Source organism: Neopelma chrysocephalum, unplaced genomic scaffold (assembly GCF_003984885.1).
Source record: "Neopelma chrysocephalum unplaced genomic scaffold, ASM398488v2 Primary Assembly neopelma1_96657, whole genome shotgun sequence".
NCBI lineage: Eukaryota > Metazoa > Chordata > Aves > Passeriformes > Pipridae > Neopelma > Neopelma chrysocephalum.
In genome coordinates this window covers 1,146,331-1,173,371 of record NW_020925302.1, presented here as the reverse complement: position 1 = coordinate 1,173,371, position 27,041 = coordinate 1,146,331, and the positions used below count along the sequence as shown (strand labels likewise).

At 37.4% G+C, this 27,041-nt stretch overlaps 1 protein-coding gene across 6 annotated transcripts in view; it reads right to left on the bottom strand.

The window, feature by feature from the left end:
- Positions 1 to 27,041, bottom strand: part of TRPM3 (transient receptor potential cation channel subfamily M member 3) — a 424,598-nt gene that overhangs the window by 239,922 nt on the left and 157,635 nt on the right. For 2 of the 6 annotated variants that reach the window (XM_027708979.1, XM_027708980.1), the window contains exon 1: positions 15,766 to 15,971. The exons of 2 other annotated variants lie outside the window; for them this stretch is intronic. In XM_027708979.1, coding sequence (XP_027564780.1) covers positions 15,766 to 15,855 — 90 coding nt within the window. In that variant the 5' untranslated portion in view covers positions 15,856 to 15,971. Of the gene's footprint in view, positions 1 to 15,765; positions 15,973 to 27,041 lie in introns of those variants that run through there. 2 more of the 6 variants (XM_027708977.1, XM_027708982.1) reach the window with 2 other exon arrangements.

Genomic DNA, 27,041 nt, shown 5'->3' with positions numbered 1-27,041 from the left:
TTGTAATAAATTAGGTCTCTATGCTGTCTGTATATTTACCTCAGTGAAGTCAGGACTTAGGACTTGGAGGTGAGACAAAGAAGCAAGTATTCAATATCAGGTTATTAACACATTCATTGTGGTGGCATAACCATTTCCTAACAAAAAGTCATTTTGAAGAGGGTGACAAGGTTGTCTCTTAATTCTTTTTCATTTAAAAGGCAATTGCTTGTAGCAATTACAAGATTAGGACAAAATTAGAGTTAGGTTAAGCTTGTTTTGTTTAGATTGCTTTTTGTATGCTTATGTGCAGACACTGGGTATGGTAAACATGGCATCTTGTACAGTTACATGTATTTTTGTGTGATTGCTGCAACTATTAAGAACAGGCCAACTATTAGTAGTAGTACTATTGCTCTTGCATTCTTGATTTTAGCTTAATCAAGGCTTCATAAGTATGCACCTAATTTTCATATTTTAAAAACATTCTAAGGTAACTATACGAGAAACTTCATTTTTTTTTAGATAGAGATTTATACTTCATAAATATTTAATTTATGTCTTTATTCTGCATGGCCTTAGAGAGAGTAACTTACATTTATCATCTTTCCCTATGAACCTTCAAAACAACCCCAAACAATACCCTGAACAAAGAACAAATTATTTCGGCAAACCATGTATTCTGTCACAAGAAAGCATTAGATCTGGGTTGGAACATGTAGATGATTAGGTAAACTTTCTTACCAATGAAATAGAGGTCATTCAAAGCTGAGAAATACTTACTCCAAATTATATAGGTAATGTGCCAAACAGTGTATTTGCCTGAGACATAACTGTGCATTCTTAGTGATAACATGAATGACCTGAACTTTATTTTTTACATTCAATCAGAAAAACCTTTACAGTCCATCTAACGCTACAGTGAAGTACTGGTTCAGCTCACTAGCTCACAACTCATGGAATTACATTTGAATCATTAATGCTACCTACTTTTCTCCCTTGAGTTCTCTCTCATTCAATTAATCAATCTTAAATTTTTTGGCTCATACAATGTGAAACATCACAAACTGATAAGCTACTGTTCTAGGTTCCTCATGCTTTTCCTGAATACAAATCCATACATGGGTTTGTAAAATATTGAGAGAGAAAAATGGTATTTCTTAGGAAACTAATTGCAAATGGGACTAATGGCAGAACATATCATATTTAAACACACTGAATGATCCAAACAGTAAGTTAATTAAGAATCCAAGAACTATTTTTTTTAATTTGAATTGTACCAGAATTGCTATATTTGATCATACAACAGACCATATATTTATTAAGATAGTCCTGCTTCCACAGCAATCTCGGTCTGCAAATCTTCATGCACTCTCCTGGAACAGATGTCTGGGGACAGTGACCTTGTCTTTGTGGCCATGGTTCACCATCCAGATCATGAAGCTGTTTGTGGAAGCCGACTGTGTGGTAGTGAGCCCACCACAGCTCAGGGCTGAATGAGACCATTTACATCAAAATTATCAGGGACAATATTTCCCAAAGCTTGGGGCCTCTGTCAGAGCTGCCTCTCATAACCTTGTGGCCTTTCAGTTAATACCCAGTCGTACCCCACATCAACCACTGTCTCTGCTGTAGACAGCAGGAACATCCAAAGGGGATCTATAACACAAGACCCCAGACACTTTGTTCTTCCTCATTTTGCACACCATTTTCCTATCGCCCTTGCACCCATGATTGGAGCAGCACAACCTCGTAGTTAAGTGATGACAAGAATCTTTGCATTTCTCTCTGGGAAGGAGATAGCTAAAGCCTGAACACAAAACCCTGCTTCAGGATCCTTAGGGATGTTTCCTTCACCATAGCTGCCAGTGGTGCTTTAGCCCTATTCATAAATACTAATCAAAAGAAGTCCTGTCAAAGACATGATGGATAGCCTCACTGTGTATAGCTGTGCAAAACAACTAAATATACAAATTGAAATGAAGTAGGTCACAGAAAACAAACAGCTTGACAGCTTGTAGCTGACATAAATTGCTAGCTCAACTGCTAGCATGCTAAAGAGTCAGAGACACAATGGCTGTCTGAACTCCGTGAAAGCTGTCGGTTGCTGTAACTCAGTTTCTTCAACTGTGATAAAATCAGCTATCCAAACAAATTTCTGAGACACTCAGATGTAAAGCTATTACTGCAGAAACAACTCCAGAACATAACTGCAATCTAATGTGCACCTAGAAACCACTCTGTTTCACATCTACAGAATACGAAGTTTATCACCTTTCACCCTTGATATGCTGCCACCAAGTGCTGCCGCTGAGAATAACTTCAGAAGACTCTTCTGATGACTGCTGAATTCAAGAAGCTTCTATGATAGCCTAGCAGTTGCAGTGCTGTTCTGCACTACTGAAGTGTTTAAAAATGTATCTTTGTCCACATTTTAAAACAGAAGAGGCACCTGCAAAGACAAGGACATTTTCTTTGAAGATTAACAGTCTTTGCTCTGCTTTGAAAACTAGTCAAATCAGGAAAGCACAAGTCATCGGGTATCTCCAGTTAGATCAGGCTGCTCAGGTCCATACAACCTGTTTCAGTGCTTAATCACCCTTGTGATTACAATTTGTTTCCATTACTCTTGTCCTGACACTCAGCATCTTTGAAAAAATTCTGAGTTCGTCTCCTCTGTACCCTGATTTTATGTATAGAAAGGGAGAAATAGGATTTTCCCTCTAGCTTCCCTTCCTGTGGTTAAACAAACCCAGCTGTTTTTTGCACATCATGTGCAAAACTCCCTGACCAGTTTAATGGCCTCCACCAGACTCACTCCAGCATGTCCATACGTTTCTTGTTCCAGGGACCCCAGAATTAGACACACACTGAGATGTGGTCTCACAAATAGAGGGGAAAGATCACTTCATAATATCATAGAGTCATAGAATCTTTTAGATTCAATCAATTCCCTTGACCCCTGCTGCCTACAGCCCTAACAGAGTGCAGGATGCAACTGGTTCTCTTTGCTGAACAAACACATTGCTACCTCATGTTCAACCTTGCTGTCCACCATGAACTTCAGTTTTCACCACTGTTTCTAGCACTGAAAGTAAAACAGCAAATGGGAAGTTTAGTAATGTTTTAATGTTTTTATAAATGATCTAGATGCAGCAGCCAAATGTAAATTCAGTAATTTTGTTGACTGTATTAAACTAGGAGGAACTGTGGACTACCTCAAGGATAGAGAGGCTTTATAGAGATATCTGGATAGACTGGAGAGCTGGACAACCACATTAAATTTAAAAGAGCAAGTGCTGAATTCTGCATCTGAGAAAGGGTGATCCTGGGTATACATATGAACTGGGGGATAAGAGGCGGGAAAGCATCCTCACATAAAGAAATCTGGCAAGATCCCTCGAGACAAGACTGAGAAGGAGCAGTTGAGGGTACTTGGTTTGTTCAGCTTGGAGAAGAGTAAGCTGAGGGGTGACCCCATCCCGGCCTACAGCTTCCTCAAGGACAGCAGCGGAGCAGGAGTTGCTGATCTCTTCTCTCTGGTGAGCAGTGACAGGACACAAGGAAAGGGACTGAAGGTTAACCAGGGGAAGTACAGATTGGACATTAGGAATAGGTTCTTCCTGCAGAGAGTAGTTGGTCACTAGATCAGGCTGCCTAGGAAAGTGGTGAGGGCACCAAGTCTGTCAGAGTTCAAGGACTGTCTGGTTAGTCATATAGTTTAGTTTTAGGAAGTCCTGCAAGCACCAGGAGTAGGACTTAATTATCCTATGACCCTTATGGGTCCCTTCCAACTCCAGATATTCTATGATTTTATGATTCTGAGTACATATGGATGAGCTAACTAATTTTAGCTCAAATCAGGAATTAGAGATATGCTCTCCCTAGAATGAGATTGGGAAGCAGACAGAAAAACAGCAGCTAATGAAAGGATTAACTTGATTACATAAACTTCCTGCAAAAAACTGATGTTAGTAATGTGATATTCTAAAATATATTTGTATTTTATTCTCTGCATAAAACCCAAAGACATTGTTTTAATTTTAATTTTTTTATTTTCATCTGCTTTATTATGTTTATAAAGTCTTGACAATACTTCTATTTCTAACCTACTTCAGTTTTTATTTTTAAATAGCTCACTTTTATGAATGGAATTAAAAAACAACAAACTAGTACAAACAGAGATCTGCTAATATGCACATAATCCAAACAAGCAGGATGTATTAATAATCACTGCTTTAAGCATATGTTTTAGCATTTATGTATTCACAGAGTATTCAGAGCACATATCAACTACCTGAATTAATTATGGGTATCTAATTCTTTACTGAATCTTCCTGTTTTGTTTTTTTTTAACATTGAAACAAATGCATTATGTTATGCTGCCTGTGGCCTCACAGTGAAAAGCTGAAAGTCCACACAGCAGGAAGCAAGTGCTTTAATGACAGTTGATTTGAATATCTGAGACAGGTCTTAAATGTGAAATTCAGAGGCACAGCCCATTGCATCATGGAAGCACAGAAGAAGAAACCTAGAAAGAGCTAAAATTTTAATAGAGCAGTTTTGATACAGACCCATTACGAGTTCTCATCTTAGCAATTTTGACTTTCTCAGCTTCAGGAAACAAGGTAACGAGCTGTTGTTTATTGGTAGTGTTACTTCCAGAGTATGTTGCCTCAGCGGTTTCTGAAAAGTCAATCTAGATTCAAGGGATATTAATTCTGAGCATAGAAAAAAAAGGCATTAAAAAGCAACTTTGAGGATGTTAATGCTAGCTTTACTCATGATGACATATAATGAATGCTTCCAAACTGGGATTTTTCATTGGCAGACATCTTTTTCTAGATTATACATATACATTCAGTGCATTCAATAGCATTATGGTAGAAATGCTATGGAAGAAGAGACACATGTCAGCGTAGTTGAGACGGTGTTGCAGTATTAACCTTGTTTTGGCTAAGGCCAAGGAAAAAAGTGTGAACTAGGGTCCAACAGCCATGTCACCCAAACTTAAACCACTGTAGGGGAGAAATCCTTCCTGACATGAAATAACCTCTGAGTTTCAAACAAGCATTTATTAACATGTGCTAAGAATAGAATTAGGCTTAGGATGACTGTCATAAAAAAATCTAGTTATCAATGCTTGAAGCAATGTCATATAAAGTGATCACATTGATACTGAAATAAAGCGTATTCCACAAAAACAAGCTAAAGTAGAATACTTCACCATGCAATTCCAAAGCACTAGGAGCAAATACTCCATGAATAACGGGGTTTAACTGTAATAAAATCTCATTTTCTGATTACATCAATGCAAACAAGGACTAGAATTGCCATAAGTATACATTCACTATTCATGGATAGTGAATGTATACTTATTGTTCAAAGAAAATTAAAATTTCTATGTTATGCTTCTAATAAATTGAATTAATAAATGTTCCACACACTTCTCTGCAGCTATTCATAGTTATTTAATCATATTAAGTAGTTTGTTTCAACTGTTTGCCCTCCTCATTTACTTTAAGAGGAGAGTACATGAGATTTGATATGGAAAATATTTGCAGCATTAGTTATCCACACAACTGTTTGTAGCAGAGGTACCTGAACATACACCCAATCTCGAACCAAAACAACACAGTGAGCATTATACATACCCTGGACTATTGCAGTGCTTTTCCTTCAAGCTTCGAGCTCTGCTATCTGGCAAATAAGGGTCACACCCTCTAAAAATTAGTGAAAGTGTCTCCATTGATTCAATTGATTCAATTGGATTCACGAGATGGAAATAAATTAATGTAAAATAACTGTGTTAACACATTTCATGATGCTGAGATGCTAAACGTGTCAGGTAACTTTATGCAAACAATTTGCTCATTTCAGTGCTTGGTTAAAGACTTCGTATTGTAGTCACATCCCTGGTAGACTGTAATATTGGGTGAACAAGTAGTTCTCATTTGCTCAGACTCCACAGACATCCATTTTATCATGGGATATTTTAGTAATGAATTTTTGAACATCAAATAAAACAGAAAATCTGCACTATTTAAGAAATAAAAGCAAGTAAAAGAAAATAACCTCATCCTTAGATCTTAGATATTAGTAATAGCAGTCATCAGATTCTAAGATGAAGCAATCCTCTGAACAATTTACTATTCCCATCCTGAATAAGCTAGAGCTCCCACAGTTACCATTAATAAGGAACTGCACAGGATATTTTTGTCTTGATAGATCAGATTTTTATCTTTAAATTGTTCTTAAATAACTGCATGAATCAAGAAAAAATAAGTCAATCACATTTAATTTCCCCCTAGGATATGTCTGAAAATATTTTTTATTCACCTCCCCTCCTCCCCCCATTTGGGTTAGCAGGATCAAAATCACCTTTTTATTCCAGAGAAATGCATCTACACATTAAATTTCCTCATTGGTATGTAATAAAGGTAGAACATATGCTTGAAACTCAGTGTCTTAATAAGTGCTGAGCTGCTGATTGTCCCCCACATGGAGTTTTAAAATTTCTTTGCTAATGTGACCATTAAAAAACATTGGTTTTATGCAAAGAAAGTAAGAATATTTCTACTGTGCAAATAGAAAGGGATAGAGCCCTCCCACAACTCTCCCTGAGGACTGATAGTTGTTAGTCCACTCACATTCTTATAAAATCAGTTAAATCAGAAAGACCTTGTAGACAATTTAACGGAAATTTATTCAGTCTCTTCAGGACACTGAAATTAAGGAGGGTTGTGACACCTTCTGTTTCCTTATCAATCCTTCTCCAGTTTATAGAGCTAGGATTAGAATGGAAGATTGAGCAGGAGTCCCTCACATCCCTGATGGCCTTTCCAGTAAGACATCTGAAAACTAAAAGAAAGACAGAAAAAAAATGGGCAGCAAGGGAATCTCAGTCTAACTTCTATGGAAGATACAGGGGAATAAATAATCTAATAATCTTTGCTGGAAGATGACAAAGATACATATGTCATGAGTTGATCTATTAAACCAGCCAATTTCCAAACACAGCACAAGAATTTTTAAGCAGAAAAAGCTGCCACATCTGTCTCCTCTGCTCATAATGGACAAAACAAGAAACATAGTTTTTATGTGCAGCAAGAAAGATCCAGGCAGACACCTCAGAAAAATATTTCTGATGGCCTAGACAGGGTCACTGTAAAAGACTGCCTATTGCATTATGGCTTCAGGAACTTAGACAAACACCTAAAGGAATTATGCATGTTGAAGTAGTCCTGCTAGTGGCAGGATATAGTAAGCATCTTTTGGGTGTCTCTTTTCAAAGCATATCTCAATTTATCCTGTTCTCACAGAAGAAATTAAGCATAGGACCCCTAAAAAATTGGCATCATATTCTTTTTCAAGACAAAGTTGGATTTGAACTGAATAATACAAAAAAGTATATGGCTTCCAAGCAGTATCACTTTGCAACCAGCTGTATCAAAGACAATACAAAATCACAGCCATCACATCCAAAACAAAAGGGATACCTTTAACTACTGCTCTGCTTGTCTTAAGAAGCATTTTGAGAAATCGTAGAAATTTGGTTGTTAGCATTATTGCCATCATAACCCGGCACCACTATTGTTTCTGTGACTAAAGGCTAAGCAGCCATATATCTGAAAACTTCTTTAAATGACACAGTTCAGGAAAAGGGCCAATGCAGAGGTGGGCAGAAATGTAGGGAAAAAAAATCTGAGAAAAGCTGCAGTATTATGGCTAGGTTGTGCACATCTTCACAGTTTCAATGTGATAGTACAGAATTTGCAACCAGAAAAAAACACTGTTCATCAAACATGACCTCCTGCAAAAGACATCACCTACTAGTCTGAAGTACTGAACCCAAAAGTTGAATAAGAATGTATCTGGAAAATGCCTTCTGCTATTCAGGACACTTAGAAAACTCTACATATAATCATATAAAAGTCAGTCTGAAAGGTCCTCTGGATACCCTATAATTAGTTTATCCAGTTGTTGTTTTGGTCTCTCTTTCTAGCTATATGCAAAGATGCATGTCCAGCCATTGAACTGTAAAACTGAGCTGTGATATTTCATTACAATAGACCCAGCAGCAACATGTCATGCCCGTTCAAAACACTATGGAGGTAAAAAAATGGCATCCTTCTGAAACAAAACAATGTGGTGCATCCTCCCTAAAATCTTAATTATGATGGCTCAGTAAGATACTACCTCTCCCATCTGCATTTACAAGCAACAGGTGAAGAAAAAGGTAAATGAAAAATAAATTTTCACTCAATCATCTTCTCACTAATGTAAAGTCAGCCTGATAATTGTTATAATTACATTATAAGAAACTGATATTTTCTCCAGCAACTTCCTTGACACTGTTAAAAGCACTTTGTCAGACTGTTTCATGTCATCATATTACTTGGTGGATGAAAGATATTTTCGATGAAGTGATTTTATTTCATGCTTTATTACCAGCTTTGACACAAATTTTCAGAGAGCCTCCAGGATATTTCTTTTTACACTGTAGCATAGTCTTGTTAGCAATTCAGGTGGAATAAAACTACTCAGCTTCACTTTGTGGTCTTGTGTCCTGAATTTTTCACATGGCACCCTCTCAAACATAAGGAACAGTATAGCAGAATAACATTAAAATCTAATGCTTTTAATACACTAACACATTAAACAACATTGTATCTGTAACTTCTGGCTTGTATGACTTCTATACTTAGTAGCATTTTACAATTATTTTTAAAACAATAGTGTTTGTTCAGAGCAAGTCTTAGTTTTTTCTTCTATTCCATTAATATACATGAAAATGCTACTTTTTATTATTTTTATTTTTCTGGAAATTACCATAAATCCTCTCATGCAGTTACAAATTAAGAAAGTTCATTTAATTTCTGATAAGCCAGTTTAATGCAGTATTTCATATATTATCAATTAAAGGCCAGTGGGAAATACTGCCACTTGCTGCCTCTTTTAAGTACTCAAATCTGAAAAGGCTGAAGCTCATGGGAAGCAGAGATCACTTATAAGCCAAAACCTTCTGCGTGCAGGAAAAGTGGAAAATTCTGGAGTACTTCTCTGATACCTCTGATATCTTCATCACTGTAACTCATTTGCCATGTGGCACAGAAGAAGGCAAAACCTCACTCTATTTTCTAAGATGAAGGTAAAGACACTAATGAAACAGCTGGATTTAGAGAAAGCACTGAAAATAATATTGAGGTGCAAGAGGATAAAAACCTGTAGCAGTTGCAGGATCCTTATTTTAAAACAGCCAAGTATTTTTGTACTGTAGCTGCTGCATCAAGACTGAAAATTTTGTATTACCTTTTCTATCACTTCTTTTTTGAAAAGCGCTCACATGGCAGTGGCATATCTAGAAAGAAAAAGCTTTTTTTTATCCCCTAAAATTCTCTGGTTTCAAAGAAGAAATTTTGCATTCACACAAAAAACTTTGCATCTTTTCTAACCTGAAAATCAAAACCATTTTTCCCTCTACAGTCTCTGCCTTAAAGATGTGTCTACTTTTCACATGTAGGCTCTTCCATGGAAACATGACTTCCACCGTCACACTTTGTTTTTATCTCTCACTTTCTCTTTTTCTGAATTGGGAATACAATTCTTTTTGTGGAAACTAATTTGGTACTACATCTCTTCAAAGTCAGTGGTCATCAGCCTGAGTCATATTCATGGAAAAGATTCAGTCAATAAAGCAAACAGCTAACGCGCTCTGATTCGCCTTTGATCACATAAAAAATGTATACTGCACCAAAGAATTAACCATACAGAGTGACTACTTGTTTATATAAAATGGAAAAATTATTATCGACTTCCACATTTTCTCTCCTTTCAGAAGAAATGAACTGACATAATCTGTCAGAAACTCCTTACACATGAACATGCCTGGTTGCCGCACAAAAAGGATCAGCTCATCTCACTGCTGATGAGAGGCATGACTTCAAGAAATAAGCAGCTTTTGAGAATGTGCAACCTCCAAAAGGTATATTATCAGTTCTTCAACCTCAGCTGTGAAGTGTCTTCACCATTCTGCCATTACTTGGTTATAGAATGTGAAGTACCAGAGGTACAGCTGACAGCTGAGCAGCAGTAATGCAAGCACACCTGTGCAAAGGGGCTATGAAGCTACATTGCAACACCCATTGCTCCCCTGATTTGGGGTGTAAAATGAATTTATTGACAATAAAACAGGAGACTGCAAAGACACAGTAATGCCTTGCCCCAGGTCTCTCTCCTGCCATCCTTGAATGGCGAAACTGATGGCACAAGGAGCAGAATGGATAACAGAAAGCTGAATCTTTTTCTTTTCTAGAAACATGGCTTTTGGGCTTCTAATGAGAAATAAGTCAGAAACATGCAACATGTATCACAAATGTGAGCAACTATTTTCTTTCTGACAGGAAAAGAAGTGTGTTTATCAAATAATTTCTTTCTGAATAGAACTTATATGCACTCCTAAAACTCATGTATATTTCACACCATATACAGCATCCCATCATACCTACAGGTGTGACTAGTTTTTCTATTAGTGAATTTATTAAAAAAAAAAAAAAAGTCACAGTGACTGGTATTTTCTACATGCCTGTGTGTCAGGCAGTCTGATCTTAAGGGCTGAACTGTGATTACTTCCCAAAATGCATCAAATCCTCCTGAAGGATGTATAAGGATGGCTCATTCATTATTACAGTTTAAGTCAGTAAGCAGCTGAGTGCAGACACAGGTAAACTACTACCCTAATTTTACTATCAGTAAAGCGTGTATTACTTTCAAAAGCATTTAGTAAACCACCTCGGTAATGATAACTGTATGCACTAGGATTCGTTCCAAGAATATCAGTTTTTCAGTCAAGACTCATTTTGTTGCAGTTTGAAAGGCGGATATAGTAAATTAACTAAAATAATAGTCAGAATTCTTACCAATTAAGCAGTAATAAGCTAAAAGACCTCACTGCCAACTGGACATCAAAAGACTAACTAAGAGCAAAAAAACCTACACATTTTGACTGCCTTTGTGTTTAGATTTCTGCTCATTTTCTCATTGCTAGTGAATAAATAGCATAAAAAGCTCATGCTTCTGTTTTTAAAGACCATAACACAATCTAACATTACCATCTCACAATTATGGCACACAAATATACTTAAAAGTATTTTAAAAAATCATTTATCAAAAGTATCTTTCCTGAAATATAGGAGTATTCTATCAGTCCAATAACCTTTTAAAAAAAAAAAAAACAACTGCAATCCATGTGAGGAATAAAATCACATCCAAAAGATACAGTTTTCACCTCTCTTGTAGTCACTTTTTCTCACAGTATGGGGTTCAGAAGTATAAATATTTTCTGTTTTATAAAGAACACACTTCATTCTTCCACTGTTATGGAGAAGCAGTTTTTTCACTCAATTTACCAAATCAGATCTTTTTAAATTATCCTGAAATAAAATTGTATTTGGTAATTGAATAGCAATGTAATTTTAGCTGTTTAAGCTATTGAACACTGTGGTATTTCGCCATGTACCTTAGTGAAGTCTGCCACATATTCCCCAGTCTTTATTCCTGTAGATACCTTCTTTATGGACATAATCAAACTTGCTGTAGGAAAAATATTGTCCAAACAGAGCACTAGGATGTTAGTACTATATCCACATATATCAGACCAGTCAGAAGTTTGTATTAAAAGACACTGTGTCTCATTCTAATGAGCTATTTTTCAGCTTTTTAGTTTTCTTTTGGGTTACCTTATACATTCTTGGTAGGGCAATTAAATAAAAATAACTAATAAAAAGAAAATCTAGGTTCTCATTTGATAAGAAATTTAATGTCTGATCTCTTTAAACTTCCACCAGTTCAGAGAGCTAGATTAGGCTACTCTTTATTTGGTAGAGCTGAGTTGGCATTTTTACTGAGTGGTATGCTGGCAAGAAAAATATCCAAAAGATTTTCTCCAATGTTTCTTCTGATTCACTCAGTTTCGTTTCCTCTGGCCCTTCCAAACTTCCTGCCTTACAAGCTTACTTATTGACATGCAAGTCAAATTCATTATGAAAAAATTTAGTAGTCTTATTAAGAAAAAAAAAGAAGGCTGGGTAATTTGTTGCTTTTCAAATGTTGTACACTTGCCCATCTATAAGCCTCTGGTGTTAAGCTCATTGCACATTATGGACCTTTTATTTTTCAGTCCTCTGTCTACTCTCAGTTTATTTATTTATTTTTCTTTAATATATTGACCATTTCTTGATTGCATGGCATGTATTATCTCTGTTTCAAGCTGAAGTGCAACATCTGCAGTCTCTTCTAGGGCATGGGGTCCTTTTAGTGAAGTCTTCAGTACGATGCCATTCATTAATTTTTAAGAGAACACAACATTGTTCTAAAATGTCCATTTTCTCTAAAACTAACCTGATCATCTCAGAAGAACGATGGTTCTGCACAAAGCCACCTCTGCATATATGTTCATATATGCTTCTTACTCCTTACTTCAGACAGGAAGGCATTAGACAGTGTGCTAGCATGTGTTTAAGCATATTGAAACAACTACAAAAAGTATCAGCATGGAATGTGCCAGAGAAAATAATTATTAGGGGGGAAAATGAGATTTTTATGCAAGAGGCAAAAATCTTGTCTAATAATTTGTTTCAATCTGCATTTCAAATACAGCTCCTAGTACTCTGTGTGCCTGTCAGAAAATGAAAAACTGAGAAAATAGGATATAGAACCACACCTACAGATGAGGATATTAGTGAAGTGGGTTAGAACAGGAACACATGCCTGGAAGAAAAGCACAGGGACCAAAACTGGACAGCATCTACAAGTGATCCTATCTTATCTAAATTATACAAGACTACTGTGGCCAGAGCTCTATCAAATGTTAATTCAGGCAACGGAGCCCTGCACACCAATTCAACAGGATGGAACAAGAGCATAATCTACCTGCTGAATAACTCTTTTTAGTATATATTTAAAACCAGTAATTTCAAGACAATCTGATAGATTTGTTAGTAACACAAAGAGCCTTGCCTCCATGCAAGCCCCAGATTCTAGTGTGAAAGCACTGATGTTACATTTAAAATTGTATCACAGGATAAGAACTTTAAACTCCTCATTGAGAAGACACAGAATTAATTGAAAAGTTCATGTTTTCTATTACAAAGGTCCAAGTATGCCACAGTGATTTTTTGTATGTATAACCCAGGAAATCTCTGCTATCTCTCATTCTTAAGAATGAGGTATATCCTTGAACTTAATGGTGTCATTTAGCTTTTATGCTCTTGTAGATTAAAATAAAGTATAGAAATGACAAAGACAGAACAATATCTGATATTTTTGTGCTCTTAATAAATTTACATTGTACATTGAAATAGAGTTTGGCAATGATAGAAAAGCATATAATAATAAAAATATGCGATAACATATCAGGTTTTGCAAAGTTTATTCAGTTATGGAGGGCATTCTCTGAAGAGAAAAGATATATAGAAAAGAGTCTAGTGCACGTTGACCTAAAAAAAATATTGCATCAGTCCTTAAGACTAAATAATCCAATTGGAAACTGGGCAATTAAAAAAAATGAGCTTAAATTATTGCACTTGCCTTTCCAATGCGCTTGGATTTACAGGAGCACTTTTCATTTAGAAAAAGAAAAAAAAAAGGTGTCTTCTTTATTTTTTGGAGGAAGATACAAAAGAGAAACGAATATTTCCTATATATAAAAATTTTCAATTTCCCTGAGGAAAAACAGGAAAATATTTATACTGATTCTCTGGTAATTTAATGCTGCTGTTATTAGTCTTCCCTTGATGAAGAATTTCTTCAGGTTGGCTGTTGGAATTAAGTCAATGGGGCCCTGTTCTTATGTCAATCGCTTGCTTTAAACACAGTAAATAATAAAAGACAAAGATAAGAAGCAAAATTTTAAGCTCTCTGGGAACCTAGAAAATGCTGATGTATGCATTTCCCTCTCCAATCAACCAGCTCTGCTCATGAGCTGAGGAAGGAGCCAGAGTCCCACCTCCTTTGCCTTGGTCTCTCCCACACTTCACACAACCCTCTGTGCAGAGGTTGCTTATCTCTGGTTATTCTCCCTGCTGTTGTTAACTCTGCAGGGTCCTCTCACTATCTATTCCTATCAGATTATAGCTGTAGCTTCAGAAAATCATTTTTAGTCAGTTCTTTTAATAAGTAATCCCAATGTTCATCCTTAAAACATGCAATGAGGAGAAACCATACACATGGGGTGACATTTGCCTGCCAAAAACCAAATACTGCAGATTATCCCGCTCACCCCCTGACCCACCGGTTTTGAGAATGATGGTAAAATTCCCCACATCTGAGCTTTCACATCTGGGCAAAATTATGTTTTCCTAAAGGTATCCGACTTGTAGAGTTTGCGTATTCTCATGTGTGCTTCTGGGGCTGGGGGGAAGCCTTTACAGAACAATCAACACCACCCTCTGATTTGTTCTGTATTAGTTATATTTTGATTTTTCAGTAATCTAACTTTTGTCTTTCTTTTGTTCTTTGGAGCTGCTCCCAGCAGCCATACATCTGGTTTGGAAACAGAATTATTTTGATACTGTAACCCGTTCTTGTAAGGATGTGACAAATACATTTACAATATACAGGATGGTCACTTGTGCATCACATATACAATAATTATACGTACAACATATGTCTGCTAAGTGCACTGTCATACACTACACTGTTCAAGCATGTTACAGTAGTAAGAACTGACCTAATTTCCAAGCTACTCACATAAAATCAGATGGTTATATCAAATGTTACCTTCTAATACACTGTTAGAATAAACACATTTTATTTGGCTGTATACTAATTTCAAAGCCAAACTATCAAATACTAAGATGAAATGAGATAAATAGTGTAATGAGTCTAACATTTTATAAAACAAAGCCTACAGGGAAATGACTACATTGTTTAAAATTTCATTGTACTATCCAATTAATTTAGATGTTCCAATAAAAAAGAAGACTTTTCAGCTTAACCTTTTTTTCATCAAAAAGTTGATTCAAGATATTTTGTTTTCCAGCTACAAATGCCTCTAAAACGGCTTCAGTGGGGTGTGCAGTAGTAGTGGTAGTCTGCATGCTGTGATTAAGAGCCCTCCACAGTACATAATCCCAAATAATTTTTTTCAAATAGAAAATAATTTTTTCCTAGGAAAGCACATTTAAAAACACTTTCAAAAGCACCATTAAAACTCTAACACTTAGTTTAAACAAATAAAAAATCAGGTAGTTTCACTGATGCTGTCTGCACTGCCAGTCTTTAACTGACCTTATTCCCATGTACAGCTTTCAGCAAGCCAAGATAATTTTTTTCCACTGACATATTGCTCCACTTACAAGTTGGTCTGAGTAGTACTGGACCTTCAGGTGTTTCTTAGGGACTACATAACCCAAAGAACAGATAGCAGAGGACTGCTCACAAAGGAACACGCCTTAGAAACAGACACCTTCTTCATCCCTAGAAGTTCACATCTTGATTTTTTTAAGACACGGCAAATAGCAGCACGTATATCCATCATCCCTCTTTTCCTTTTTACCCCTCTTACAGACCCTTCTCGAGAGCCAAACATGCTGAACAGAGTACCGACAAACAATATTGGTATCTTCAGGTGCTCACAAGGGGTTTCAAAGGTAGCAGGGAAGGTAATTAATACTAAAGTTGGGACTATTTCTGAGTCAACTTTCCAGCAACAGCGTCTGCAGTCCTGCAGACAGGTGCTGAGCAGCAGACACCAGTTCCCGAACGCAAAGAGGGCTCTCACCGTACCTTAAGGAGCCTGACCGAGGGGAGGAAGGCGGCATGGCACAGCTTCCGGATGGTCCAGTTGAGTGGCCGGGGAGCATCGGTCTGATTCATGACTGTCCACAAATCCCACCGGGAGATCAATCGCAGACCTGACAGCGCCTACCGCGGAATCCGCCCTCCGGGGCGCGGGCATCCCACGATGGGCGCGTCCCGCCCGGGCCCGCGCTGCCGCAGGGCAGAGGCTGGGCTTGACTGAGCTGAGCTGAGCTGAGCTGAGCTGAGCTGGGCTGGGCTGGGCTGGGCTGGGCTGGGCTGGGCTGGGCTGGGCTGGGCTGGGCTGGGCGAGAGGGGGGGCAGCGGCAGCCGCCGAGCCTTCTTCCTCCGGCAGTAGCCTCCTGAGCGGGGATGGCAGTACTCATGCATGCCAAATGCGGCTGGAAGGGTGGAGGCGATCCGCCCGTAGCTCTGGGCAAGCTGCCCTGGTGAGCGGAGAGTGACAGCCCGTAGGAAAACCGGGATGTGGCGCTATCGGCCGCGCTCCCTCCCGCCCGCCTCCAGGAGAAGCAAGGTTAGTCAGGCTCAGCCGAGCCTCCCGCCTTGCTCATGCGCTTCCCCGGGCCAAAAGCAGGGCAGAAGGAATTGAATTTATATAAAGCAAGGGGGGGTACCTGCACTTTCTTTCCCAAAGCGCTGCGAGGAGAGGGAAACCGGCATGAGGAGAGGAGGGGCCGACACTCAGACAACAGACTGGCAGAGGGAAAATAAATTCACACTTGATTTCCTGATACAATGGACATAGAAAGCATTTCATTAGTCTGGCATAATCGGTGCACTAGCAGCAAGTGGCAGGAGTTAAAAGCTGTACTATAAGAGCATGAGTGCTAACATGCGCATCCTGGACAAAAAAACCCCAAAACACCAAGTCAGAATTCAGCTCATTTTAATATTGTGTGCACTAAGTAATTCTTTCAGAGACATGCAAACAACATGAAGTAATATTGCTGGAGCAATTCAAGTATAGAAAAACATATTTCCATTTTGGGCACTAAATGGCCCTTCCAGATAATGAATGGCAGCTCTCCAGCTAAAGAAGGATACCCTTTTCCCCACTATTTTTCTTATGGGATGAAGATTATATGAAGGAAGAGTTAGAAATTGTAAAAGAAAGCCTATAAAGCAATGGTGATTTTTCATTTTGCTAGTAATTACCAGTTTTTACTCAGATTATGGACAAAACCAGCTCCTTCTCAGTAAAGTTTAAGTCCCTCATAACTCAGGTTGGAAAATACACTTTCAATTTACTTGGACCCCCATAATGGACATATTTTCCCCTCTATAATTAATTCTTAGTATCATCAGCAAAAGCTGAATAACTCTCCAAATGAGGGTAAAGAGAGCAAGGCTACTGTTTCTTTGGAACTTATGCATGCCAACCAGCTCCTCTTCACTGCACCCTCTCAAGAATTTTATGAATATTTTTATTCAATCTCAGTGTTGGATTAAAAATTCTTCTGCCCAGAATATAATGTCCCAGAACATAGTGCAAAACTGATTATGCACTAGAAAAGCCACCTGTTCCACCCTACTGTACATGGCAAAATTATAGAACTTCAAAGGTGCAGGGATTAGACCATGAGATGTGTGTGGAAAAGAAAGGGTAGGACACCAAGAGACATTACTTTGTGGCAAAATTTGTGCAGATGAATTTCTGGTTATGGTGGAGCAGCTAGTTTAAATGATACATATTTAAACGTCTCTTGCTTGAGCTCTGAATGTATTTGTTTCATGAAAGGAGGAAAAACCCCTTGCTATTGATAGTGAAATGGAACTTGAGTAAGTATAATTAGCTGAAACTTCTTTTCCAAGGTTCTATAAATGAGGCAAAATTAAATAGGTAGAAAAAAAATAATTTTGACTTAAAATAGCATACACCTTAAAAGATGTATAGCATGTTAAGTTTGCTCAGTTATAAAGGTAATCATATCCAGTGATTAAGCTTTTGGAGTTTATAGTTAAAAGAAAGCAAAAGACTCAAATCAGAAACAAGAACTCACAACTCCCAAGACCATGGCTTTCCCCTATCCCACACCCTCTCAAGACATACTGATAGGGTTTTTTACCCTTGAAGATCAGGAAAGTTTCTTGGAAAGGTACCAAACTCAGCATTACTTTAAGCTTTTCACATCCATTTTGCATTAAGCATCTGTAATAAAACAAAATATGCTACGGACATGTGTACTAGGGACAAAGAAGACAGAAGAATCATAGCATGCTGCCCTTCTTTGCAATGAGTAGAGTAATAATTGTCTGAAGATGCTAGAGAGATGAAGACAATGAAGAAACATAACAGATAGCTTTAATAAACTAAAAATAGTGAGCGCAATGTGTCTTCTAGCTTGCACAGAGCTTCCTGTCTCTGAGATGAGCTCCATCATTGCCTTCTTCTGCAAACAGTACCTTAGGGATGAGAATTGTTTTCTAGTGCAGTGTTTAATACACACCAACCTTTTATCACAGGCCTGATTTCCATGGCCTTGTGCCTTGCCTAGTCATCTGTATTTGCAGAAAGTGAGTGCAAGAATACGAACGTCTGTCAATGGCAGTGAGGAAACTCTGGTGGAGAGGACATTATCATGACATGGGTAATCATTTAAACACTTTTAATTTTATTTTTAATGAATATTTTTACCTATAAGCAATACTGTTGTGATTTTGAGGCTATTGAGTGTAAATTTGAGGAAACTGAAGCAAGGAGTTTTCTTTGTATTCCCAGCAGCCCCCACCAGTTTTTGGTAAGCATAAATGGTGAAGGGTTGGGAAGTAAAGAAGAAAATTCTGAAAAGTTTTCTTTTCAGACATTCTGACAACAATGGTTAAAAATATAGTGAAAGATTAGGGATATGATGGTTTTTTATGTGGTTTGGGGGGCTTTTTATCAATTCAGTGAAAAAGTCAGAGTTGAAATCTCTTATCCTATTCCTGTCAGAAAAAGCAAGTGCTCAGCTCAGCTCTTCCACAATCTGAGGCCTATTAGGAGATGCAAAGATGTAGCAATCCCACTAGAATTTAGGTTCCTACTTTGTTAGATTTAAAAGATGGAGCTGCCACTTTCATGTTTAAACTTTGTCCTGGAAGTGTGATCACTGCATGATCAGTATTCATATCTAGTTCTTTGTCTCTTGTGAAGGAGCACCTTTAGTACCACAGAAAGGCATACCAAATAGAAGATAAATTCTATTGCTTCCTGCAATACAGAGATATTGCAGATTTTTCTAAAACCTACTGTTAATGGAAAGCATTTTTTGACTACTTCTTTTTGGATTACTGCAATCTAATGTGATAATAATTCTACAATTGGAAAGCTCTGATATGGTAAAATTTAACACCTCTGGGAATGCTACAGAATAGAAAGTGGCTGAGAAACTCATTAACATCCAGACCTCTCTGAGCACATTAGCAATGTCCAACATTTTCAACTGAGAGCAAACATTAAACAAGATATTATAAGCAAACCCAGCCACTGTTCTCCTATCCTGTCCAAGTAACAATTCCTTTATGAAATAAGAGATTTGGTGTAAATGAAAGGCAGAAGGGGCTGGACTAGAGAGATATAGGAAACTAGAGAGATATAGGAAACTAGAGAGATACATTGGTCAGCAGGGTAGAAAACAACCTCTTCTGCATGGCCATTACCGAATGGGAGAAATATCAGGCTGAAGAGTTTTCCCATGATATCACACCTGTTCTTCCCATGTACATCATAGAACAGAATCATAAAATCATAGAATTATAGAACAGTTTGGGTTGGAAAGGACCTTTAATGTTCATCTGGTGTAACACCCCTGCAATGAGCAGGGACATCTTCAAGTAGCTCAGATTGCTCAGAGCTCTGTCCAACTCGACCTTGAATGTTTGCAGAGATGAGGCATCCACCACCTCTCTGGGCACCCAGTATTTTACCACCCTAATTGCAAAAAACTTCTTCCTTATATGTTATGTAAATCAACCCTCTTCAATTTAAAACCATTGTCCCTTGTCCTATCACAACAGGCACTGTTAAAATGTCTGTTTCTATCTTTCTTATAGGCCACCTTCAGCTACTGGGAGGCCACTATAAGACCTCCCTGAAGCCTTCTCTTCTCCAGCTGGAACAGCCCCAACTCTCTTTGCCCTTCCTCATAGGAATGGTGCTACAGCCTTCTGATCAATTTTGTGGCCCTTCTCTGTACTGAGGACCCCAGAACTGAATGCAGTACTACAGGTGGAGTGACAACAGAGCAGAGCAGACGGGCAGAATCACCTCCCTTGACCTGCTGACCACAATGCTTTTGATGCAGCCCAGGATGCTATAGGCTTTCTGGGCTGTGAATGCACAAATTGCCGACTCATGTCCAGCCTCTCATCCACCAGCACCCCCAAGCCCTTCTCAACACGGCTGCTCTCACTCCATTCATCCTGTAACTTGTATGCATACTGGAGTTTGCCCCAACTCAGGTGTAGGACCTTGAACTTGGCATTGTGAAACCTCATGGACTTCCTGTGGGCCCACTTCTCAAACTTGTCCAGGTCCCTCTGGGTGGCATCCTTCATGTGTGTCAACCACATCACTCAGTTTGGTGGTGTCTGCAAACTTGCTAGGGGTGCACTCAATCCCACTGTCCATGTCATTGCTGAAGATATTAAACAGTACTGGTCCCAGTAAGTACCCTTGAGGGACAACTATTGCCACCAGTGTCCATCAGAAAATTAGCTACTACCCTCTGGCTTTGACCATACAGAAAATTCCTCATCCACTGAACAGTCCACCCATCAAATCCATATCTCTCAAATTTAGAGAGAAAGATGTTGTGGGAGACCATGTCAAAGGCCTACATACAACATCTGTGAGAAGAAAGATAGATCTTCACAATGTAGCTAGAGAGCCACGTTGCCAAGGCCTCCTTGCTCTTGGAGAACCTTTCCTTCTTTCCCAAGGGCTTGCACTGCCCAGCGGGATAGTAAATACCAGAAAAACTGGAACTATCCTTGCGCCCCTTTGCTTGCAGTGCTCATCACAGGAGTACTACATCAGCATATCTGTATGCTGATGCAGATGTGTAAGTTCTTCATAACACACTTTGGTCATCTCCTAGGTTTGCAGAGGAAATGGCAGGATGGCAATAGAAAAAGAGGTAATTCAGAAGCTTTTATTTAAAAGTCAGACCTAACAAATCCTTCCACAGGTATAGTCAAGAAGCATCAGTCACCTTAGTATCGAGCCCCTTTGCAGGTCTGTAGACTAAACAATATTGAACAGTACATCAATAAACAGAAGGCTACATTTATAACAGCAATAGTGTTTTTTTCAACACACTCATATTTCAATTTATTTATGTTTATTTCATGTGATTCCTTGCAAAAAACAGAGAATAGAAAGATAAGTATATGTTATAAATTTTGGATGAACTATACTTAATTTTATGCCTGCCATAACATCTTAATAGACCGAAATGTTATTGAAGCTTAACTCGATAGGTAATTAAATTATAAAATTAATCCACTGCTCTCACGTCTTTTCTATTCACTGCATGCCTGAGGTAGTTTTTCTGCTGTTATCTTTGCTAAGGTGTTTCACAGGTCTTCTGCCACATGCTCATAACTCCCTCTTCCCCAGACACAGACACACATACTAATATAATGTAATGTATAAGTACTTATTAAATGTTAATCAAATAATTTTTCATAGATGGAAATGATTCTATAGACCGTTTCAAGCACATATATAAACACTATTGTATGTAGCTGTAAGTTATATCTTTTGGCAACTGAGCAAAAAGTCAGAATTAAGGGTATTATTTCTTTACCCCAAGTTTTACAGGTGTGTGATGAATATCTAATATGATTAAGTTATTTTATATGCCTACTACCTTGAGATCAGGTTTACCTGGTCTGCATCTGGCTTTTGCCTGGGGAAGCATCTAGCTGGGATCTCAAGGGTAGCACAGATTCCAGCCCTGCAGAGAACCAGTGGAAGTGGACTTGTGAGAGAGCAGGTGAACTGGGTAGTGCAGGCACACCCAATGCACCCTTATCAGAAGTATTTTTCTAGAGACCTGTTTGATTGCTGCCAGTTCCAGAATACGAGTGGAGTAGTCTGAAAGTCAGACTATGGACACGGAAAACGTAAGTTTGAGCAGATAGGTCACAAGGAGCCCTCACCATTATTTGTGGTTTCATTTCTGCAGCTACTGGCAGAAAGTCCTGATAATTTGCAACACTTTACCCTCAGTTGTTCTTCAGGTACTTATGAATCTGCCAACCCTTAAGTATTGAATATATATCTTTGAATGGTGTATTTCACTAGACATCTCTCTGTAATAGCAGGTTGAAGCCTTTTAGAGTTTATCTTTGAAAGGGATTAAAACACATGGGCAGATAACCCTTATATTTGGAACTAGAAATGTCCATGGCTAATTGTTACTTAGATACAAGCACTGCATTTAAAATGCAATCTATCTTAGTTTAAATAGACTTTCAAGTGTGGACAAGCTGCCAGTTCTGTAACCTCTACAACATTGACAGAAATAAGGCTGTTCAAACATGCAGATTTATGTTTACGATAAAAGCTGCTTTCCATCTTAGCCGTTATGTTCTTATATGTGCTTTTTAACTTTGTGTAGATGATTTCTCAATTTTGACCTGTGACATCATTCTCTCTATCAAATTTACCAAGTTATATTGGTGTAGTGTTTTCTAGTCTTGATTATTTTGCTAAATAAAATGCAGAAAAATATGATGCTTCATGGAAGAGATCAATTCACTCAATCTTCAGCCTTTGAACATTTCAACGAAGACCATACAGATGCATACAGAGCAACTCTCTTGCACTTCTGCATTTCTCTTCACCTGTCTCAGACAGATGCAGCATGCAATACAAGCATCTTTCTCACCTCAACTCATAGTACTTCAGAACTGAAAAGTAGTTTAATGTCTTTTGAAAGTAGCAATGACTTACAAAAATCTCTAATGTCTTCTGCTATGGGGTTATAAAAAAACCCAAGATAACCAAATCATTTTACACAGGTACTGCATTTCTGCATGCATCACCCCCACAAGCTTTACCCTCCTCCCAAAGGCAAAGGCCTTACCCTAGAGCAGACACCATCTCTGATGATTAAGCCTGCTGAAACCTCCTGACTCAGATGAGTTGAGCACATTTGGTGTTTCATTATTGAAATGCCGACTTTCCTGAGAATTCCCTTCCACTAAATTTTTATGGTTTTCAACATGCATCAGTGCAGACAGCTAATCCTGCACTGCCTTCAGTACTTTCCCCAGCTACTCAGTTAGATGTGTACCAGTGTTCATATCAGTTCAAAGAACTAATCTGGCCATCAAGTACTTACAGTGCAGGGTGTCTGCCAGTAAAAGGTTCGGTCACCAAAACTGAAAACAACACCGTGGGGCACCCTCACACTTGTGAGGAAACACCCCAGTGGCTAGTGGCCTAGAAGAGAGAAACACAGCAGGCAGCACCACAGAATTGGCTGCAGGAAGATTTTTAAATCAATGTAACACAAACAGGCATAGTGATAGCAAATAACAGCAAAAGACCTTGGTAAAGAGCTAGAATTATGCTTATTACACAGGTTCTATGAATTAACTGAATGTATACTTGAACTTTTATTAGGAAATCCTTCCCAGAAATTACAGACTCAATGGAAATATAAAGCTTGACTAGAGTTAAAAGTAATTTTTTCCACTCACATTTTGAGCAACAATGTCTTCTATCAGGCAATGGAAAGACAACTTACAGAGTTGTTGATCCTCTGCATCACCTGAGCAATTTGTGATTTTCTTTTAAAGGAATTTTTTAATGTTGAGATCTTAATGAAATTAAACAAATGGAGAATGGCAAAAGCTGAACAAAGCTGTGCAAGAAGTGTTCAAAACCACACTTATGTTCTCAAATAGACACAAATTACTCCATAGGTCTACTTTAAAACACACTTTCAAACTGATAACTTTAATCGGATCTCTTTTCAGCACTTGTTGATTTATTTTTAAAGTCACATGCCAAGTCTACATATGTTCTTGTTATATTCTGGTCTCACAAACTCCTGCAATTTTACAATTACATTTTCACTTGGACAATTATTAACACATCTGGACAGCAACAAACTCTGGATGGTGTGATATTGGTGTTTTCCATATTGTCAGTTGCAATTACTATCTATTTGTGTAAAGTGGTACACTGGGGAAAAACAAAGTTTGGGGGCTTTTAGACTGATCACTGATCAAAGCTTTAGGAAAAGTAGTTAATGCCCCACAGAGACATTAATCTAGTTTCCTACTCAGACACAGCAGATGGGTGACACAAAAAAGTGCCAGATGAGGGCAACATTAAAAAAAGCATCAATTTTATCAAATATGCTGTAGTCTCAGCTTGCATTTGCCTAACCCCTTCCTGGGAATGCTTTTTGTTTGTTTGTTTGTTTCTTTTTTAATCCCTTTTGTTGTTGTTAGAGGACTTGGACCCTTTTCCTGTTCAGATGTAAAGTATAGTTAATTTTCTTGCTCAAAAGAAACCACAGGAATTAGAAAAACAGAAACTAACTGTTATTTTTACATTGCCTTACATCTTTTTCACAGTTCATAGGTAAATTAAATCAGTTCTTTTGAAAAGTCATCACTCATACTCCAAAAAAATCTTCCCAAAATGTGTTACTTTTGATGGGAATTTTTAAATATTTGTTTGTGAAGCCCATACTAAGTAAATAGCAACAACAGTCCCTTATTTGTTCAGTTTTAAACTCAAAATGTGTTGCTTTTGATGGGAATTTTTAAATACTTGTTTGTGAAGCCCATACTAAGTAAATAGAAACAACAGTCCCTTATTTGTGCAGTTTTAAACTCTTAAACCAGACAACAGAGTGGAACTGGAATATAAAACTGCACTGCAGAAGAATCTATATATTTTCATTTTTTTTGGTAAAGTACAACTGTAGTACTACTCGTGACAGACCAGCTACTAGTTTATTTAAAATGCCTATTCTTTTTCCCTTCTCCAAAGAAGATACTTATAACTGTTAGAACAGAACAACAGCAGAGTCCACAGGAACAAGATAACACACAATAAGAAAATGAAAGAGAATTATTTTTCTTCCAAGTGTTAGTCAGTTACGCAACTGGTCTCTGCAAAAGCCTTTAAGCATGCAGTGTGCTCATGGCTTCTCTATCACTACTACAAAAATCTAGTCACTCATACCAACACGAAATGGAAAAATTTCACTGGCAATATAAAGCTCCTGGAAGGCTTTTCTGGAAGAGGTTTTTGACTTATTCAGTGAGTCTTTGTCAGGTTAACATCCTCACTGTACACTGCTCTGTAATATCCAACAGGCATAGCATAGTAGTTATTTTTAAAGCACTCTGATATTTGAGTCCCATGATTAGTAGAACTTTACTAATTCTACTAATACTTCCGAATCCTTATTAATAAGATTTTGAAATCACAAGCAAAGACAGCACATGGGTATCATATTTTAGGCCCTTCACTACTAGAATCTGAAAATAAATTTGAGAGAAAGCAATATCCTAATGTAGTATTCCCATGTTCTATTTTACGAAACAATGGTGATCCTGCCAGCCTTACCAAATGACAGATTCTCTCCAGGGCTGTCTGAGTTCACCCTGTCTTTCATGTTTTTAGCACTTCCTCAATAGGCTGGCTCAGAAATTTTGGCTTTGTGATTTACGTCTTAGTCCTAGAAGGCAAACAAACAGTTGCTTCCTGTTTAGTTGGCACTAGACTTTATTCCTTTATTGTGTTATGTATAAAGTATTTGTTGTATTTTGAACACAAGTCATTAATTATTTTACAGACTTATAGCAAAGACTTTCTGATTCTTAATGGAAGAATTAAGATTCTTAATGAAAGATGGAAAGCATCTATGGCTATGATTTATGTATCATTTTACTACAGCAGTTAAGCTAATTCAGAAGGGAAAAAAACTGAAAACCAACTACTGAAGCTGGATAGACATAAGCAAGTTAGAAATTCTTGGGAGAAAAGCCTTCTGGAAAATAATAATGAACATCTGTACAAATATTTGTATGTATATATATATATTTGTATATATATATATATTTGTATACATATATTTGTGTGTATATAGCAACACCTTTGATAAACATTTTTCAAAGTTATTTGACGCCTGATAAAATTTTCCAACAAGTCAGCTCTTGGGAGTATATTTTCATATGTGGAATTCTTAGTAAATTTTTAGTTTACAGTGTTTATGTGAAAAGAACTGCAGAAATGCTAAATACTGTCTGGTTTTCCACCATAGTTCATGCAGCAAGCAGGAGAGATTAACATTTATATACTCTTGGAAAAAACAAGACTTTTTAGATAATTCATAATATTTTGTGCTTATTCTATGGAAATTGTCCATTTACCCTCTTAAATGGTTTGGTTTTTTGGTTTACTTTATACTAAGAAACACACAGTTTTAGACCTCTGAACTCATATCTTCTCTATTTTCTGTTCTATAAAAATCTACAGATAAAATGTGTTAAAACCATAATTTTTTTAGTATACTTTTATTTTATTAATTTTAATTACTCTCAGCAATCTATTTTTCCCTTTTTCTTATTTTTTCTTTTTTTTTTTATTACAGGCTTTTAACTTTCTAGTTTTTAATGACCAGTATCAGAAAATCACATATGAGGACGTTGCCTCTTGCACTAGTGATGTAGCAGAGAAAGGGAATCAAAATGCAATGTAAGATACCAGAAGGTATCTCCTGACTTCAAAGTTCTATGAATTATTTATTTTATCTAGCTACATGTCATAGTTATGGTATCCATTTTAACTAATGTGAGAGAAAAATGCCAGCTGAATTTTTTTCAGGCCTGAAAGCACTGCTCAACCTTGTGCTAGATAAAAAAATCTAACTATCTAACTGGTGGTAAGCAACATATGGATTCCACTTCAGGCACACTTGGTACAAAGGTGACTCAAACAGGTGAGAGAAAAAGCCCAGGGCTCTCATCAGCCATTTTGACATCCACATCAACCTCAGTGTTAAAAGATATTTTGAGACAATGAAGAGGAAGAAAAAGAAATGTATTTAAGTGCAATCAGAATAATCAATAATCACCCTACTTATATACTACATCTTTTTTTTAAAATTCTACTAAAAATAATTTGTCAGACTCATAACATATTTATAAAGAAAGCCTTTTCATGTGTGTATCCATGACAACCTAGATTTATATTTTGAGCTCTAGAAGGTTGTTACAGCACAGCTTAC